Genomic DNA, 19990 nt, shown 5'->3' on the forward strand with positions numbered 1-19990 from the left:
GGGCCCGTGATTGGGGTCCCAAGTTGGCCCAGATCTCCTATTGGAATTCAAAAGCTGTGCTTTTGACCAGGATTTGTGAATCAAAGATCCTAGCTTCTTGAATTGATAATCCATCAACGAGGAGGGGAATCAAAAAGGAATAAATCAATCTGAAAGGACTAGTTTTTTAAAGGGACCACAACCCGCTTCACAACTAAGTAATTTGATGATCCATAATTAAATATGGTGTTCCAGGCATAATCTGATAAAAGCAGAGTGGAGAATGACTGTTGCCTCTTGTATAATAAATAATTATATAAAAAGGGTGGGAAGGAAGGCTCTTGAATTTTCATTGTCCCATTCACTCTGTTCTTGGTACATGTAACCTTTATTAAAAAAAAATTGACCTCCATTTTTTTAAATGGAAGGAAACAGAGATAATATGGTCCTAGATAGCCCTCCAAGGAACATGTGTAAGGCTACTTATATATAAAATAGTCAACAAAACCATTTACTTCCCATGAAGTTATGGCAAGGACAGAAGGACTGTAGACTAATCAGTTGTTATATATTTACATGGAGTTAGTCCTTGAAAGAACTATGCATTTATTCTAAAGGAGAAACTGCTTTTTCTGTCAGAAATTGTGACTGAAACTCCATAAAATCAACAAAGACATATATTGCTGGATATTATCTACTTGTCAGTCAGTCAAGAAATATCTGCTAAATAGCTACTATGTGCCATGCTCTTTGTAAGTACTGGGGAAACAAGAAAAGGTACAAGAAAATCTTTTTTCTCTAGGAGCTTACAATCAAATGGAGGGGATAATATGCAAACAATTATGTGCAAATAAGCTGTACACAGAATAAATAGGGAATAATTAACAGAAGAAAAGCATCAGAAGTAAGAGGGGTTAGGAAAGGCTTCCTGTATAAGGTGGGATTTTAGTTGGACTTGAAAGAGAGCAGGGAAACCAGGAAGTAGAAATGTGCCTGGGATATGAAGGATTCTAATTTGGGTTTAATATAGCTGCTTTCAAGAGGACTAATATAATTTGAAAGGATTTTTAAAGTTAAGTTTCACAAATATTGACAAAACAGAAATAGCTTGTGATCATGTAAAGTAACCATGGTCCACATAGGAGGGTCCACATAGGAGGATTCAATTCATTCTTCATCCTCACAAATGTGCTAGATAAGGAAGGGATCTGAGGCATATAAAATCTCAAAGAGGATTTAATTAGTGATTCCTTCTCAGGGCTGAGGACTCATTCATCTGTAAGAACCTAGCACTCAAGAGCAGTGAAAAATAAACAAATACATCTGAAAGGCAGTTGATTTGTACACAAATATATGAATTTTATTGACACACATGATATATTCTTTCTTGACAATAAATAAAATGCAATCTTCAAGGCCTACTTGAATTTCAGAAAGTAGTGTAGAAGTATTCACTTTTTAATAGTCTTCTATGGGACTATATGAAAGGTAGTTGGTTGAGGTGACCCTTTCAAATAAAACAGAAATGTGCAACATCTACATAGTAATGATGCTTTTTTATACATCTAAAAAAGGTAGTTAATGCCCCTTTGTTATACCTCCCCTATGGTCTGGCAAAATTTTTCCAGTTTTAATAAAGTGTAGAATAAAAATAACCAGTGTCAAAAAGTATGTATTTCTGATATAAAATTTTTTATACAAATATATTTCTATTTGTGCAGAATAATCATTCTCAAAATACATAATTTTCTTTATATGAAGTTGACATAGTAGTAAAATAAATAATATTTTCTAGAGAAAAATTCATATACATCCTAAAATTACAAGCAGAAAAATATAAAAACTGATTCATTAATAACTCTACCTCTATGTGTCTTCTGTCCTATCTCTCACTTTATGTATATGGTGTGAAGTGATAGACATTGCCACATAATGCCTCCAGATTTCATGTTTTCTTACAGAATCTCCTCTTCCATTCATCAGGCCTCCATTTAGATCATTGGTTTGTCTATATTGCAGTACCAGGCAAGCTTAAACAAGGGCAGTTCTCCACACCTTCCAACTGAGTGGAGAGCTTAGCACCTTGACAATACCAGCACATTGAAGAAGTCTTGATGTATATGTTTACATAGTTATATTTCTCCAACACACAGGACTTCTCCACCCCTTATCTCCATAGAAAGAGTCCAGACTATATAAATTAGTGGACATGGATTTTCCTATATTTGAAAGATTCTTGAGCATGACATCTGAACAACCAGATCTCACTTCCTTTAGCAATTCTTAAGTGCTATGACTTATGCACTATGGTGAGGGGCCATCTTTGGGCAACTCTATCATAGTGAATTCTTGAAAAGTCAGAATGATAAGTGAGCACTCTGTTTCTTGTAATGCTAGAGGAGAAGAGGAAATGGAGGTTCACCAACCTATAAGCATCTTGTTTATCCCTACAGTGAGACTTAATAGCTTTCATTCTTCATACCAAATTTTAAAAGGCAAGTAAACTGCTCTTGGAAAACTCCAGCTCAAGGTCAGGAAATCAGGGCAATTTGGATTGCTAAAAAACAAAATGGTAACTTTTCAAGAATCTTCAGGCCTTTTACATTGCTTCACTTTGCCAAGAAGGCACATCCCCAGGAGGGTTCATACCCATGCTCACACACACACACACACACACACACACACACACACACACACACACAGTGTTTCATGAAGAGCATTCTTCCATCTTTCTCAATTTAGAACATTATTCATGTCAGTTTTCCCAAGCAGAAGGAAAAAGGCTCTTTTTCCTCACAAAATTCAAATGAGCTTGGCAAGAATTTGCAGCCATGAATATCTAAAGCCTGGTTTCCTGCACTTCTTCTTCTGTTTCTTCCTTCAGGGCAGTAATTTGGGCTCGGGACTTGTGCCTACTTGAGTTCCTGTGCGGGAAGAGCTTCATCCTGTCTGAATGACTGATGGCTTGCCTGTAGAGACTCTTCTCAGTTAACAGCTTCTGGATGGATTCATATTGTCGTACTTTGTTCTCTTCAATGACCTAGTGAGACATGGAACTGTTAGCTCCTCACAGAGAAATATATGTTAAGGGACCCTACAAGCAGACAAAGTGGCAGATAGAGGGAGGACTTCCCATGAGTTCCAAGGAGGAGATAAAGCTCCCAAAGCTCCATTCCAAGAGGAGGTCATCATTACTGTTAGCTCATTTACTCAGTCAAAATGCTTAACCTTGGAGGAAATCCTGAAGTAGCTTGCGGCATACCATAGTCCTTAGATATCAGCCTGACCATTTTTCAATATCAGCCCAGCAGAGGATTACCACAACTAAATTAAACAAACAATTAGCCCTAACATGATATATACATCAATAAGAAGCAAATGTTAACCATAACAGGTAAAATACTGACTCACTAACACTCTTCTTCTAACCTCTTCTAAAAAAGAATGCCAAAATCCTTTACCAGCTTCCATGAGAGAAATTAAGTTCATCTATGTCCAAAGGGCTACCAAATTGTGCATACTCTTTGAGCCAGCAATATCATTCCTGGGTCTATATCCCAAAGAGATCATAAAAAAGGAAAAAGTCCCACATGTGCAAAAATGTTTGTATAAGTAGGATGATTTCAGAAAGGCCTGAAGAGACTTAACATGAACTAATACATGAATGTAATGGAATAAATTGTTCTAAAAGAAATGATCAGCAGGATGATTTCAGAAAGGTCTGGAGAGACTTGCATGAACTGATGCTGAGTAGAACATTGTATACATCAACAAAATTATGTAATGATCAATTCTGATGGATGTGGTTCTTTTGAACAATGAGGTGATTCAAGGGAATTACAATAATGGAGAGAGCCATCTGCATTGAGAGAGAGGACTATAGGGATTGAATGTGGATCACAGCATAATATTTTCACTCTTTCATTATTGTTTGTTTTTTTTTTTTTCTCAATTGTTCGCTTTTGATCTGATTTTTCTTTTCTTTCTTTTTTTTTTCTGAAACAATTGGGATTAAGTGACTTGCCTAGGGTATTAAGTGTCTGAGGCCAAATTTGAACTCAGGTCCTCCTGTTTTCAGAGCCAGTGTTCTATCCACTGTGCCATCTCCTGACCTGTATAGCATGATAAAAGTGGACATATATTTGGAAGAATTGCACATGTTTAACCTATATTGTATTACTTGCTGATTGGGGGACAGGAAAAGGGGAGGGAGAAAAATATGGAACACAAGGTTTTGCAAGCACGACTGTTGAGAACTATCTTCACATGTATTTTGAAAAATAAAAGATATTATTATTATTAAAAATAAAATAAAATATAAGATCAAAAATTTGAATTCATTTCATATTTCCCTAGAAAGATTGCTGGATTTGAAATCAAAGAAATTGGATTCAAATTCTGTGTTTGGCCTTTGTGACTTTGGGCAAGTTATTTAATGTAATTGGGTCTCAATTTCCACATTTAATCTTTTTGAACAGATTAGGTAAAGTGAATTCCAAGATTCCTTCCAGTTTTAAATCAATAGTCTCAGAATCTGGCACCTTAGAATTCAGTGTGCGTTTAGTATATGGCAAAATCATTAGCCTATTCAGTACTGTATATGAAACTGACATGACATACTTACATATTTTAAAGAAAAAATTTATTTCATTATTAAATAACCACAAATAACTATTAATCAGTTTTATGTGTCTGTTGGGCATCATGCAATTTCCTTTTAAACATTTTTAATATTTATTTATAGCATTCACTTTTTAAAATTTTGAGTTCCAAATTCTATCCCTTCCTCAGTCTCTCTCTCTCCCAAGAATGGCATATTGCACATGGAAAAACTGTTGTTGTTTCTTTTTCATTTTCAAAGAGGACCAGTGGCATCACAGAGTGATGTTTTGATTCATGCATAAATTGGATTTAAGTGAGTCAAAGTTGCATAAGTTATCAGCATCACTCTTTCTCCCAGAGTCATCAAGGTTCAGTGGCAAGACCAAAAAAAAAAAGTCTTCAGCCATTCTCAAGGTCATTGGAACAAATTGTTCTTCTCTACCTTTTCACATGCAGGAGGTAGACACCCTCCTACTTCACTGATGAGTTTGAGACCCATTGGTTTCCCTCAATTTGGTTTAGCCTGTCTATCAAAACACTACAAATGCCATAGTTGGTCACTATGGATGCCATAGCTCCTTGGAGCTACAGGTAGACATCAAAGGTGGAAAGCAACACTAAAAAGGGCTCAGCAAGCCCTCATACTGGAACTGTTTGACTTCCTTGAATACCCTATATATACCAATGGTGAATTAGGGTCCAACACCATTCATACACTTAAGCCAGCAGCAAGACCAGAAGCCCATCTCCAGATTCATCACTTATTGAATAATTTTTAAAAAGAAGGAGAAGCTCCTTAAATAGGGAAATGTTTATCCTTGCTCATGGATGTTCAAAGGCTTGACAGAAATAATGTGATGCATCCTTGGAATTTCCCTGTGATTAAGTCTAGGGGAGCATCCAATCATCATTTTTTAAAAATCGTTGTAGACTTTATCACTAAAAGAGAGGTGGGGAGCACCAAATGGAGCTTTCCAAAAGGAATAGAGGCTGTTGAATTTTTCAACAGGATCAATGACAATAATGAAATGAATCAGATGTGAAAAGAGACTACCTGATACTAATGGGTGTTCTATATTCAGGTGTGTAAACAACAAAACTAGAGGCTGACTAAAATATGATCAAATACAATACAGAATTTAAACCAACATAATTCTGCTTTGGATGTCATCCAAGAGGATTTAATTAGAATAAATACCAGAAGGACCTCTTTATAGAATAGTTTCACCTGAAACATAGTCCAACACCAGGGACCTCAAGCAGAGTCTCATAAATACTTCTACATTAATAAGCAATCTGCTCTCATTTCAGATTCACTTAATTCCAATATGACCTCACAGCTTGGATCAAACCCAGAAAGTTGGGCAGCTACATTGAGTAATATAGTGAATGGCCTCACATGACATAATTGTAAGGCAAAAACTTCTACACTAGGAATATTTGCAAAGACTTTCTAAATATAGCCTCCTTGAAACACCTGAGAACCTTAACTTAAAATTCTTCAATCAAACCTTAAATAAGGAAATCAGATTATAAGCAAATGACAAAATACTTACCAAAAATCGCTGACACTCCATCATTGCCTCTATCCTGTGTTCAGAGAGGATTACAGTGCAGTTGGCAAATGCATTCTTTAGCACTCTTCGAATGACTTGATATGTTCTTTTAAGAAAAAAAAAAAAAGAAAGAAAAACAAGTCCATGTAATCATAGAACTTTAATCATCTAGCTCCAAGAAGAATTTTACTAAATTAATACAGACCCATGCCTTTTAAGACTCTTAGATGATTTACTATACTTTATCAAAAATATTTTAAAAAGATAAAATTTTGGATACAGAATTAGTTATAATCAGTTTTTTTTTTCAAGAGATCAGATTCCTAGCACATGGAAAACTCATGAAGTTAGCATGGTATTCAAAACATTTTTTATTTCATTCTTATGTAACCACAAATAGTTTTTAATCAGTTTTATGTGTCCATCTCATTTGTAACCTATCATCTCTTACATAGATATATTAAGATTTGATAGTGGAAAGGCCATGATACTAAGTGTCCAGTGGTGTATGTTTATTTATCTGAATGTGAGTTATACTCTTTGCTCTTGGAGATGGCTACAAAATACTATATAAACTTGTAGTGTAACAGAGATTGGAGCTATCTACTTATATAAGCAAACCTAGCTGCCTAATTTCCTATTTTTCATTTCAAACACAAATTTAGAGGTGATATCAGTAGTGTGCAATAAGAATACAAATGTTCATATACCCATGGGATGGAATGGTTAGGAATTTTTATATAGGATATTTTGTTTGTTTTGATACCTTAAAATGTTTAAAATTTTAAAAATTGAATGCTATAAATAAATTTAAAAAGACACATTCAGTTCTCTGTTCTGTCAAAAAATAGAAACACTACAACTTACATAGGATCCAAATGAGCACTTGGTTCATCCAACAGCAAGATTTTTGCCTTACTGAGAACAGACCGAGCCAAACATATCAACTGTTTGTGGCCATGGCTTAGAACACAACCAGCATCAACAAGGACAAAATCCAACTTGCCAGGAAACTGCTCAATTACAGACTTCAATCCCACCTACAGAAAAAGGAATAGAGGAAAAACATTTCGCTTGAAGACCACTCACATATGTCGTCAAAATGTGATACGAGTAAACTTTACATGCATGGATTTTAACAAATAAAATGGAGAATGTGAAGTTCTAAGAAGTGTCCAGTTTAACTACAATTTACAAAATCTCAGCCTGAATTGGCTAAGAATTTAAATTTCATACTTTGAAGTAAGAGAATATCTTATATACAGAAGAGTGATAGAGTCCTATAAGAATAGTATTAGGAACACTAAGATCCAAACAATATGAATCATGTGACAATGGATGCTTATCTGTTTAAGGTCTGTTGAGAAATAAAGAAAGGCATGAGGCTATTGTTTGGGGTAATGGGACATTAATAATTATGGCTGGCGTATGAAAAAAATGTTCTAAATCCCTGTTGATCAAAGAAATGCAAATTAAAACATCCCTCATACCTATCAGAATGGTTGATATGAAAAAGAGGAAAATGTTGGATTTTGGAGAGGATATGGGAAAACTGAATTAGTGTACTATTGGTAGGATTGTAAACTAATCCAATCATTTTGGAGAGTGATTTAGAACTATGCCCAAGGAAGTATAAAACTGTGCACATCCTTTGATTCAGCAGTATACTTGTTGGGTCTATATCACAAAGATATAAAAAAAAAAGCAGAGAGGGAAAGCCATATTTGCACAAAAATATTTATAGCAGCTCTTTTTGTGGTGGCTAAGATTTGAAAATCAAAGGGGTGCCCACTGATTAGGGAATACCTAAACACGTTGTGTTATATAATTTATTGGAATTTCTATAAGAAATGACAAGCAGGATGATTTCAGAAAAACCTGGAAAGACTTAACATGAATTGACACATAGTGAAGTGAACAGAACCAGGAAAATGTTGTACATAGTAACAACACTGATGAATTGTGAATGACAGCAATCTTCAGCAATACAATGATCCAAGACAATCCCAACAGATTAATAATGAAGCATACTATCTGTCTCTAGAGAGGGAACTGTTAGTGACTGAATACAGGCAGAAGCAGGCTATTTTTCACTTTGATTTTTTTCTCTTGCATTTGTGCCTCCTTGTAAAAAATGACTTAATATGGAAGTGTTTTGTATAATTGCAATGTATAACCTATATTTGATTGCTTACCTATTCAGGAGAAGGGAAAGGAAAAAAGGGGAATTTGGTGCTCAAAACTTTAAATTAATTTTTTTTTAATTTGGGGGAAATTTAGTGGATGACTGAGAAAAGCTAATCTTTTTCCTATTTTGCTTCTGTATTCTCTACCAACTAGAATAATCTTCAGAGTGAATAAAATTAAGTAAAAACATTTTTTGGAAATATAAGTAGAGAGATGATAAGTGAGTTTCAGACCACCTTTAGTAACTGAATTAACAGACCCCCAGTGGAAATAAATCACAAAGATAATAAAAGACTCTCCAGGTAAATTTTAAATTGATATTCATGATTCCAATGGCCTTTTCTTTTTATAGATGAGGAAATGGAGCCAAATAGAGATTAAGTTGACTTGCCACATAGTAAGTATCTGAAGCTGCAATGGAACTTGGGTCTTCCTGACTCTAAGCCCAGCAGTCTATCCACTGTGCCATGGAGTTGCCTAGTTAATGAACCCAACCATACCTAAAAGAAAACTTACATACATAGCATCCTTTACAAGTGTTCATTATACTTATAAGGTAACAGGTCCTAAAACTGGAAAGGACATTGGAATCTTGAATATCAAGGGCAGCCTAATTAGTGAGTCACTTGACACATATGGTCTCAGGAACCAGGAGAACATATGTTGATGATCTGATACAAACTCATTGTCCTAAGACATCATTAAGTCAGGAGCATCATCTGATATATGAAGAATAGCATATTACTGATATAGGAAAAGTAATAATAACTGATATTTATAGAGCACTTTAAGGCTTTTACTATGCATTGTTTTATTTGATTCTTACAACTCTATTGTATATTAGTTACTATTATTAATCCCACTTCATAAATGAAGAAGTTATTTACTATGAGTCATATAACTAATTAGAATCATAGATGGACTTGAACCACTGACTCCAAGTTCAGGAACCTATATGCCAACAAAAACAATCATGAGCTTCATACATAGTATACTATATCATATCTATCTTCAACAATTTTATTTCTATTATAATTGAAAGTAGTGGTGTAAATTAAAATATGGGGTGAGGGTGGGGTAGAATTTTTCTAAGCCTTTTGGCATTTTAAAAGTATGTGGGAGACTCACTAGCATTTCTTTTAGTTTACCTTGAAATATTCTTATGATTCTGGTTCCATCCTTTCCTGTGTGAACTGACAAGGTATGAAATTGCTGTGAGGCCCAGAGATTTTTTCTATTCTAATTTCACCCCTCCCCAACACTGTATTTCTCAGAAAATCTCAAAATTGCATTCTTAAACCTAACTTCCTCTAAACTGAAGATGTGAGATCTCTAAGTGTATTATTTGCAAATTTAGTTAATGTTTTCTCTACAATTTCCATGAAAAGAATTTTTCTTGGGTAATAAGGAAACTTGAGTAATGAAAATGGATAATCTGAGTAGAATTTTATGGTCCACGTTAAGGTTGGGCACTCAACAAACAAGTGTTTAACACTCACTAACAGTACAAAGCTTCTAATAGAGTCTAATGTGAATAAGAGAGGTTAAAAAAATGATTTGAGTTATAACAGTATTTGGAGAAGAATTAGCATATGTCCCCCTCAAAAAAGGACAAAAAAGTTTGATTTTTTTAAAGAAGGCAATTAAATTTAATAAACATTTTGAAATCTCATGACTTTGGAGTTATAATGCCAGCAAAGTATTACAATGAATCTCACATTTATTCTGAATGTTTGGTGAATTACAATGAATTTCATTATCTTTTTCTGGTATTATGCCTGAAGCAACAGCACAAGTTCAGTACTATGCATAGGCCAAGTAAGTAACCTATGTGGTGACATTTTAAGGCTGAAACATCCTCCATCCCAATATCCCCCTCCCACAAGAAAGGGTCCCTCTTCAAGTAACTAAATGATCATTGGAATTTCTCCATCAATGGACCACAATCTCTATGATTAAAAAGATTTGTAAGTGTATGGCACTTTGGAGGTTGCAATCAATTTCTTTGAAATTCTAGTGAAACTTTCTAGTAAAGAATTCTGGTAAAAAAAATTTCTTTTCCATGTTTTATTTCCTTTAGAAATCGTAGTATCTTATTTTTTGAGAAGGAAGATATCTTAGATATCATATAACACAATATTAGCTAAATTTTATATAGTATCTGCTATGTGACAGGCACTATATATGCTAAGCACTTTACAATTATTATCTGATCCTCACAACAATACTAGGAGATAGGTGCTATTATTATCCCCACTTTACAAATGAGGAAATTGATGCAAATAGAGAGCAAATGACTTGCTATGGGTAATACAATTTGTAAGTATTAAGAGGTGAAATTTAAACACTCATTGGGTCACATAATTTTATAAATGAGGCAGTTAAGGCTTCTAAAAGCTAACTTTCCTAAAGTTACATAAGTAATAGTGACAGAACTGGCATTTGAAGGTCATAAAATTACAGGATCAAATTTTTGGTGTTGGAAGAGACCTTGAAATTTACTCAAAATTCAGCAATCTTTCCACTAAACCACAATTCTTTTCCTAATGACTTGCACAGAAGTCGTTCCCACATGAGATGCCAGTTTTATCCTGGGTCATATCTGTCACTTTGGAGCCAATCAACTCTTGCCAAATTGAATCCCCTTGCCTTTTTCAGGGCACCTTCAGAACTGACATAGTCTCAGGTAGAAAAGATAAAATTGTCCCAATGGATCAGAATGAATATCTGAATCTGGCTAAGTCTACCTAGGTATGATATAGGATAACTTACACTAACTTGATATTAGTATTTGTCTAGAACATCTACTTAAGTACCTTTAGTCAGGGTGAATTCAAAAACAGCAATTTTTTTTTTTTTTGGAGTAAGGACTCTGTAGTTCAATCCCTTCATTAGAGAAATGAGAAAACTAAGGCCAGGTACGTTAGATGATTTAGGTAAAATCACATAGCTAATGGCAGATTCAGTATTAGAACCCAGGTCTTCTTGACAACAAATTCTATATTCCCCCCCTGTATTATATATTCACTTAATGGAAATTAATCTACAATAATTTTTGCATTTTGCAAATAAAATATGTGGTTAATTCAATTCATCTCAAAAATATTTATTAAATACCAGTTATGTATGAGGCCTTGTCATGAACATATCATAAGTATGTTCATGAATGAAACAACAGGCAGAGCACTTCCAATATTAATAATGATAATATTTTTTATGAGTTTGGCTGGACTATCTCTTTCATCATAGAGAACAACTGCTTCACTTGCAGTGTACACATCTTTGGTAGATACTCTTACCTCATCTGCAACTTTCCATAATTCGTGATCATTCCATTGCCCATAAGGATCCAGGTTTTTCCTAAATGTTCCAGAAAATATAAATACTTTCTGTTTGGGTAGAACAAAAAAAAAAAAGGACATGGTTAAAAGCTTGACCATATGTTTTAGAACAAAAATAATAGGCAATATTTCTTGTTGCAAATCTAATTTTAAATCTAAGAAAAATTCTATGCACATTGATACAATTCCCACGGACTTGGAATGGGCAATCCATAACAATGGCAGTTCTTGTTTCACACAGTGAATTTTGACTCTAAACAAAGTTGCTTTTATGGATTCTTTTAAAATATTCAAAATAATATAGAGCTATTCTTATATCTTTAGATTTATAAAAGAGCCACGTAGTTGAAAGTTATATAGAATCCTTTATTTTGGTTGCAATTTTATCATTACTAGAAAATTCTGGATAAAAGCGTTATAGGGATAGAGATCAGAGCTGTGGTTTCATTGGTATATGAATTTCCAGATAAGATTTTCCTTGAACAGGTTAGCACCTTGTCTCCAAGTTATAATCTCAGAGATTTGTCTAGAGTATTCAAAGGTCACATATCAACTATTTCAGAAGTGGTGCTTAAATGTAGGACTTCCTAGTTCCAAGAATAGCTTTCTATCCAACATAACTTGTTCCCACTCAAAAACATTGTAAATGTGTAAAATGGCCAATGACTATTCACTTAATAAAAGTATTCTTTTTTTTTTCATTTTTGTTATTATATCTTTTTATTTATAAAACATATGGATGGGCTTTTTTTTCAACATTTTTTTTTTAACATTGGCTTTTGCAAAACCTTCTGTTTCAAATTTTCCCCTTCTTCCCCCCATCCCCTCCCCTACATGGCAGGTAGTCCAATACATGTTAAATATGTTAAATTATGTGTTAAATCCAATATATGTATACATAGCTATACAATTATCTTATTGCACAAGAAAAATCAGATTTAGAAAGAAAAAAAATCTGGGAAGGAAAACAAAAAATGCAAGCAAACAATAATAGAAAGAGCGAAAATGCTATGTTGAGGTCCACACTCAGTTCCCATAATCCTCTCTCATGTTATATATGGCTCTCTTCATTTCTGGATAATTGGAACTTGTCTGAATCACCTCATTGTTGAAGAGAGCCCCATCCATCAGAACTGATCATCGTATAGTTTTGTTGTTGCTGTGTACAATGATCGGTTTCTACTCATTTCACTTAGTATCAGTTCATGTAAGTCTCTCCAGGCCTCCCTGAAATCATCCTGTTGGTCATTTCTTAGAGAACAATAATATTCATAACATTTATATGCCATAATTTATTCAGCCACTCTCCAGTTGATGGGCATCCATTTAGTTTCCAGTTTCTAGCCATTATGAAAAGGGCTGACACAAACATTTTTGCACACATGGCTCCCTTTCCCTCCTTTAAGATCTCTTGAGATATAAGTCCAGTAGTAACACTGCTGGGTAAAACATTACGCAGTTTGATAACTTTTTGAGCATAGTTCCAAATTGCTCTCCAGAATGGTTGGATTCTTTCACAGTTCCACTGGCAATGTATCAGTATCCCAGTTTTCCCACATCCCCTCCAATATTCATTGTCATTATCTTTCCCTATCATAAGAATTGATTCAGAGAGAATTAATCATATGTAAAACAACGCAGTCTCTAGAAGCCTGCATAGCTATTAAATCTTTAGATGAATAAAGATTGGGCAAAGGGAAGAGAGGAAGTTTGAAGTAGGATGAACTTGATATCATTAAGGAAATAGTTCTATAATTTTTGTTTTTAGTTCATTTGACTAACATTAAAATAATAGCATGTTCCCTTTCCAGGTAAAGAAAAGTTAACTGAACAAACTAGCTCTCCCATTACTAAAAGTTTTATATCATTAACTAAACATTTAGTTTTCTCTTACAAATATTATTTAGTACTACTTGATTGGTAATTCTTTCAAAATGATTTTAGTTTTCAGACCAAACTAAACAATTTTTTTATCAGCATCTATGAATCAGAATGAATTATCCTCTCTATAAAACAAATGCTTAAAGAATATGAGGTTTCAAGTATGTAAATATTTATTTAATGTTAGGAATAGCATAAAGAGTAATTCTTGGGAATCAAGGAACTATAAGGAAATCATAATTATTCACCTCCTGGACAAATTACTTAACTGAGAATGACCTTATCTATTGCACCATGTATGATAAGAATAAAGTGACTTCCAAAAAATACTTTGAGAGCCTCAAAAAACTGGTACCAAATGAATAGACATTGTTTAACATGAGATATGAAATGAATGATAAGAAAGCAATTCAGTTAATGACAGCATCAGACTGTATCTGCAAGTGAATGAACAGTAATTGAGAGCTTTGCCCTGAGACCAATTATCCTGTTTCAATCTAGGTTAGTCTGGGAGTGAAAGCTGTACAAGCTTGAACACTTTTTACTAATTTAAAATGGTGATTATCTATTTTTTACAAATATGTTGCTACCTCATATTTGTAAGCATAAACATAGAGTTAATCTTTCCTCTTTCCAATGCTAATAATTCTTCCATTCCCTAGTTATCCTTATTAGTCAATAATCATCACCATATCATATCTAAAACTACTTCAATATAGTAGATTTGCAGTTTTTTTTAAATTGTAGAGTGTCATAGATGTGCTTGTTTTGTTCCATAAATTGAAAAAAAAAAAAAAAAAACCTCCTTCAATAGCTTCCTAGTCAATGTCCATGCCTCCAGGATTGCTTACTTCTACTTATTTACTGCATGCTGACAGAAAACTAATTTACAAAACTAAGTTAATGTTGATATTCCTATTCAAGAACTTAGGATACCTTCAATGTCATGGTATTAAGTACAAATACCTCACTTTTTGCTAATTCTTTTTGCTCTCTCTTCACTAAAATTTACTTTTCACTCTAGGCAGGCTAATATTTTCATTGTATTCCAAGATAATCATTTCTATCTCTGTGCTTTTGTTTTCACTGCTTTTCCTTTCAGGAATAACCTCTCATATATCTCAGAATAAATCCTATCAATCTTAGAAATCCTATCAATCTAAGAAAGAGAAAAGGAATCATAAGTTAAAAACATATATTCATAGTAGTTATTTTATAGCAAAGAATTGAAAACAAGTAGGTGCCCATCATTGGGGGGGGGTGAACCATTTATGATATATAAATGTAATAAAATATTGTCCTGTCATTGATATGACGAAGGGATGATTTCAGAGAAACCTGGACATTTTTATATAAACTGAGGTGGAAAAAAGTGAATTATCAGTTCAATTTGCATGATAATAATAATATTTCAAGACAAAAAACTTTGAATGACTTAAAAATTCCAATCATTGTAAAGATCAGTCACAACTCAATTAGACCAATGATGATTCATGTTATCTACTTCCTGATTGACAAGTGATAAGAGTCAAGGTTCAGGATGAAACATATGTTTTTAGACATGGCTATTTGTTTGATTAACTGCATATCTATGTATTTGTAATAAGAATTTTGTTTCCCTCCACCCCCAACCCAATGCTGGAGGACCAGAAAAAAAAAATAAAGGAAGGAAAGAAAATAAATATCCATTAAAAGATAAAAAAGAAAAGACTGTTTAATAAGAATTAGTGTTGGTTTTAGATGCTAGTCTCATGATTTCCTGATAACACTACCTTCCTTTACAAAGCTCATCCTAAGATCAATGCAACATTCTGAGGCAGTTTCTACTGTGAATTGCTTGCCTTGCCCTACCTCCTCAATTATTACATTCTCCATGGGTGCTGTCCAACTCCTCGGAAGAAAGGACAAAAACATAATGTAGCTAGTACTAAAAAAGGGAGGCGGATGAGAGACTGCAGTTTGCCAAAAATAATTGTGTACTGTGATTTTACCTGTTGTAATATGAAATCTAAGTTGCTGCCTGAGGGAGAAGGAGAGTGCCACAGTCAAGTCTCCTAGATCTTTGATCAAAAGATCACCTAAGTTTGAGATCTCTGAAGTCTCTAATGATAGAAGTCTTAATAAACTTTGCTTTCATGGATTAGGAAGAAGAGAGTAAAAGAAAAATTATAAAATAGGTAGGGATTTAAATTTTTTCTCCTAAAATTTTGGAATGTTCTTTTTTATAAGTTGAATTCCAGGAAGCTTTTAAACAATGACAATCAGAAATTGCAGAGAAAGGTTAGAAAAATAAAAACATCTTTGTGCAGTTAGCAAAGATGTGTGAAGATGTTCTGTCATTTTGTCTTTGGGCTTCGTTCTGCTATATAATGATCATTTCTGAAGAATATCAGGGCTTTCTGGTCCTTCTATAATTCTGGGGCTCAGGTCATCAGGGAACAAAGTCAGAGCCAAAGATGGGTATGGGGAGAGTATCTCGTAGTTCACCATCTACAGAAATTGTAATGGGTAAGTGGGGAGAGCACCATTTGTCAGGCTGACCATCTATGGGGTTTGCAGCTCTCTTCTAGGGTGAAAGTTCGAATAAGTATAGCTTTTAAAAGCTTTATTTTGGTGGAGAAGTAAGAATTTATATATATGCAGATAATGTCATGTCTAGGTCCTAAACATTTGCCTTTTGGGGAGAGTGAGGAAGGTCCAGAACTGTGATTTCCTAAGCTTTGAGAACTCTCAGTGAAGAAAAATTCACATAATAAGATACATGAGAATATATATATATATATATATATATATATATATATATATATATATATTTTTTTTTTTTTTTTGCAACCTCTAGTTTTAGAGATCCAGGGTCCCGTATCCCATATAGCACTATCAGAGATAGCAAAGGAATCCAGAACTTCCTGACACCAACTCCCCCTTGCTACCATACCAAACTGCTTCCTAAAGAGAGGTATCTTGGAAAAGTAGAAATGTCACAAGCTGAAGACTTAAAAAAAACTAAGAATCTTTTCTCAGATTTGCTACTTAACTAGCTATACAATTTGGGGCAATTCAGTTTGTATCTCTCGTTCTCAGTTTCCTTATCTGTAAATGAAGGAGCTGAACTAGAAAATCTTACAATATAGATATTCATGCCTTACAATTTAGATTCATTTCAGACCTATAATCCTATGATCTCTATGTAAGTGACACCATAGCAAAACAAGGCTTTCCCATGTTATTTAGAAGAGTTTGTTTTATAGCAGGGAAGTCAAGAAATGACAAAAGTTTCACATTAAAGGTTCTCTGCTAACCATAGTCTAATCTCTGTCTTTCTGTACTTTTTTTTCCCCCTACTGCTATTACTCTTAGGCTTGTTCCTTTTATATGTTTTGCTATTAGGGAATTTGAAAATCTTTTCTTTTCCCACCAGAAAAAAAAGTTATATTTTCCAACAAAATCAAGGACAAATTTCTAGCAGATGATTAAGTCCAGAGAAAAGAACTGAAAATATCAATCTAGAGAGTTTTATACCTACATGGAGAATTGCTTTATAAAGTTATTTTGGCAAGTACCACGATTTTGTTCTCCATCTTGATTTGAAGTCAAACTTACTTCAGCCCCTCCTGGTTTACACATTTCATTTTCTAAGTAGAATATGAAGGACGAGGCTGATAAGCCCAAACAGCAATATGTCTTCAGTGAATTGTTAGTAAAAAACAGATGATGATAATAAAAATATATTAAAATAGGATATCATGAGAGATGACATTTCATACCTGGTATATGTATTAAACATATAAAGCAAAAATGAGGAATGGGGGGAAAGCAACCAATTGCAAAAACTACTCGGATTTGGGGTCAGTGACATGTAATTTGCAAAAGTTACCTAGATTGGAGACAGTTATGTCTAGTTTGCAAACACTATTGTTTTCAATTAACTTTTATTTTAAATGAGCACTCCCCCCCCTCCACTGAATCTCTTTTATATTCACATACATAGACACATACATATTTTAAAGTCTTATTTTTGCATAGTAATGTACAAAGTAGCACCATGTAAATAATGTTTTATATCCCAAATCAAAGAATGACATTTTAAAACCAGCCACAGATCAAGCTGATTTTGGTTCACTCTATTCTAGGTTCAAAAAAAAAATCATTACACTTTTTATTTTCAATCCCACTGTTTCTCCCAAATGTTTGTTATTTTAGCAACATCTCATATGTGCTAGAAAGCATTTGTCATCTGCTGTGATTGTTAATGTGGTACTTAGAACATTGACTGGAACAGGAAAAATATTGAAGAAAAAAGTGGTAAGTATACTTCAGCTGAATATGTCAGCTTAGAAATATAAGCAAAACAATTAATGATATGGTAATAACTATTTCTCATATACTATTTCAAATATCTCAAAATTTTTTCTTAGGAAAACCTGCAATTTGTAAGAAAGGAAAAATTGATAAATATGTTCTGGATTAAATGTACATTATACTATAGACATTCAGTAAGCAACATTTATTGAATTCCTATTGTATGCCCCTACTATGAGGATAGAAGGGCATAAATAGAAAATCCCTGATCTGAAGGAGCTAAAATTCTATTCAAAGATAAAAATACACAAACATAGAACATAAAATACAAAATGTCTATTTTTGTAGAATGAAGCAAGTTCTTGGGGAAAGTCATTAGTATCTAAGAGGGACAAAGCAGGCTTCCAATAGAAGGTGGCACTATTCTGAGAGAAGTGACACAAGTGTATTCTAGCTGGAGATGGATTGTCACATACAAAAAATAGCATGGTAGGCCAATTGGATTGGAAGTTAGAATGTGTAAAAGTGTGTCTAGCGAGCATGAAAAGGTAGGCTAAAACCAGATGGCCTTTAAATGTCAGAGGAATTTGTATTTTATCATTGAGGCAAAAGGGAAACTCAGAAAATTTTTTAGCCAAGAAGTAACATAATCAGACCTCTACTTTGGAAATGCCAATTGGGCATCTGGGTGAAGGAGAGTTTGGAGATGGGAGAGACTATATGTAGAGAGACTAGTGAAGAAGCAACTGTAATAAGTGTGAAGGGAGATGAGAACCTGAACTAGGATGACAGTGGCATTTGAGAATAGAAAGCAAAAGTTTGTCATAAACACAGCAGAGGTTGATTCAATGAGATTTGGTAACTGATTTTGAAGGGTGAAAAAAGGGAGGAATTAAAGGTGATTCTAAGGTTGTGAACTTGGTGATTGGTAAAATCATGGTCCCCCAGAAGAAATAGGGATGTTAAGAATATGGGAGGGAGAAGGGATGACTTCTAGTCTGGACAGGATGAGTTTGTGATGTCTACAGGACATCCCCTGCCCTGTATATACATCCAATGGCAGCAAACTGGCCTTGGTAACAAAAATATTCCTTAAAATTTTGAATTTTTACTAACTCTGCCATCCTTACCTGTGGTATTACTCCAAATGCTTTTCTCCACTGCTGCAAGGGTATTGAATCCCAAGATACACCATCAATCTGTATATCTCCTTTTGTGTTTAGTAGTCTTAGAAAAGCTGCTAACAAGGTGCTTTTTCCAGAACCAGTTCTTCCCAAGAGGCCTACCTGTAAAATAAAAGGGGTGGGGAGTCAAGAGCTAGTTTTAAAATAACTCCTGTTACTTATAAACAACAATAAATCAAATGTGAAATTTCATATAGAAAAATATTGCCACTATTATAAAATTCCATTTGTTGAGTTCTTTTTATAGTCTAAAGGACAGATTGGTATTGATTTTTCTATATCTTCTTACTCATTTCTCTATTGTGAGCAATGCTTGCATTGAAAAAGCTGACTGGCATCCAATAGTCACAAGGCAGAGTGTCTAACTGCTCTAGATGGGGATGGAACCCAAAACTTTGCTTTTATTATTATTGCTGAGTTAACTATTGCTATACAACATCTTTTCCAAATAACCCAAAGTGATATAACCTTAAAATCACTGAACCAGGAAAAAAAAAGAATTATCATTAAGGAGAAGCAAAAATAGTGTCTTAGCTTACTTTATTGAATGAACCTATGAAAACATTCTTTAACAGTCTCTGAGACTTCTTAATCTGAGGTCTGACCAACAAGGATGATTCGATTCAACCAATGTTTTAAAGTACTTACTATACATGTAAAGGACTGGGGACACAAGGACAAAATCAAAACTATACCTGTCCTCAAAAAGCTTACAGTCTACTCGGGAAAGCAACATATATACATATAAGCATGCATATGGGCATATAAATACACATATATGTATGCAAACATACATGTAAGCTTATGCAGAGATATGTGTTGCAAACATATGTTATCTAAAAGTTATATACCCCTGTTGTATATATTACTCTATGTACATGCTACTATATGTGAGAGTATAAGAAAGATTGTCCCTTCCTTCAAAGAGTTTTCATTTTACTGAGGCAAATAACATGTATTC

The 19990-nt window shown here is 33.9% G+C and overlaps 1 protein-coding gene across 1 annotated transcript in view; it reads right to left on the reverse strand.

Moving 5' to 3' along the window:
- Positions 1 to 1317: 1317 nt before the first annotated feature.
- Positions 1318 to 19990, reverse strand: part of CFTR (CF transmembrane conductance regulator) — a 191478-nt gene continuing 172805 nt past the window's right edge. The window contains exons 23-27 of the mRNA XM_074268208.1: positions 18976 to 19131; positions 11624 to 11713; positions 7005 to 7177; positions 6138 to 6243; positions 1318 to 3019 (exon numbers count right to left, since the gene is read on the reverse strand). Coding sequence (XP_074124309.1) covers positions 2819 to 3019; positions 6138 to 6243; positions 7005 to 7177; positions 11624 to 11713; positions 18976 to 19131 — 726 coding nt within the window. The 3' untranslated portion in view covers positions 1318 to 2818. The remainder of the gene's footprint in view (positions 3020 to 6137; positions 6244 to 7004; positions 7178 to 11623; positions 11714 to 18975; positions 19132 to 19990) is intronic.

The sequence above is a fragment of the Sminthopsis crassicaudata genome, chromosome 5, assembly GCF_048593235.1.
Source record: "Sminthopsis crassicaudata isolate SCR6 chromosome 5, ASM4859323v1, whole genome shotgun sequence".
In the NCBI taxonomy this organism is placed as follows: Eukaryota; Metazoa; Chordata; class Mammalia; order Dasyuromorphia; family Dasyuridae; genus Sminthopsis; species Sminthopsis crassicaudata.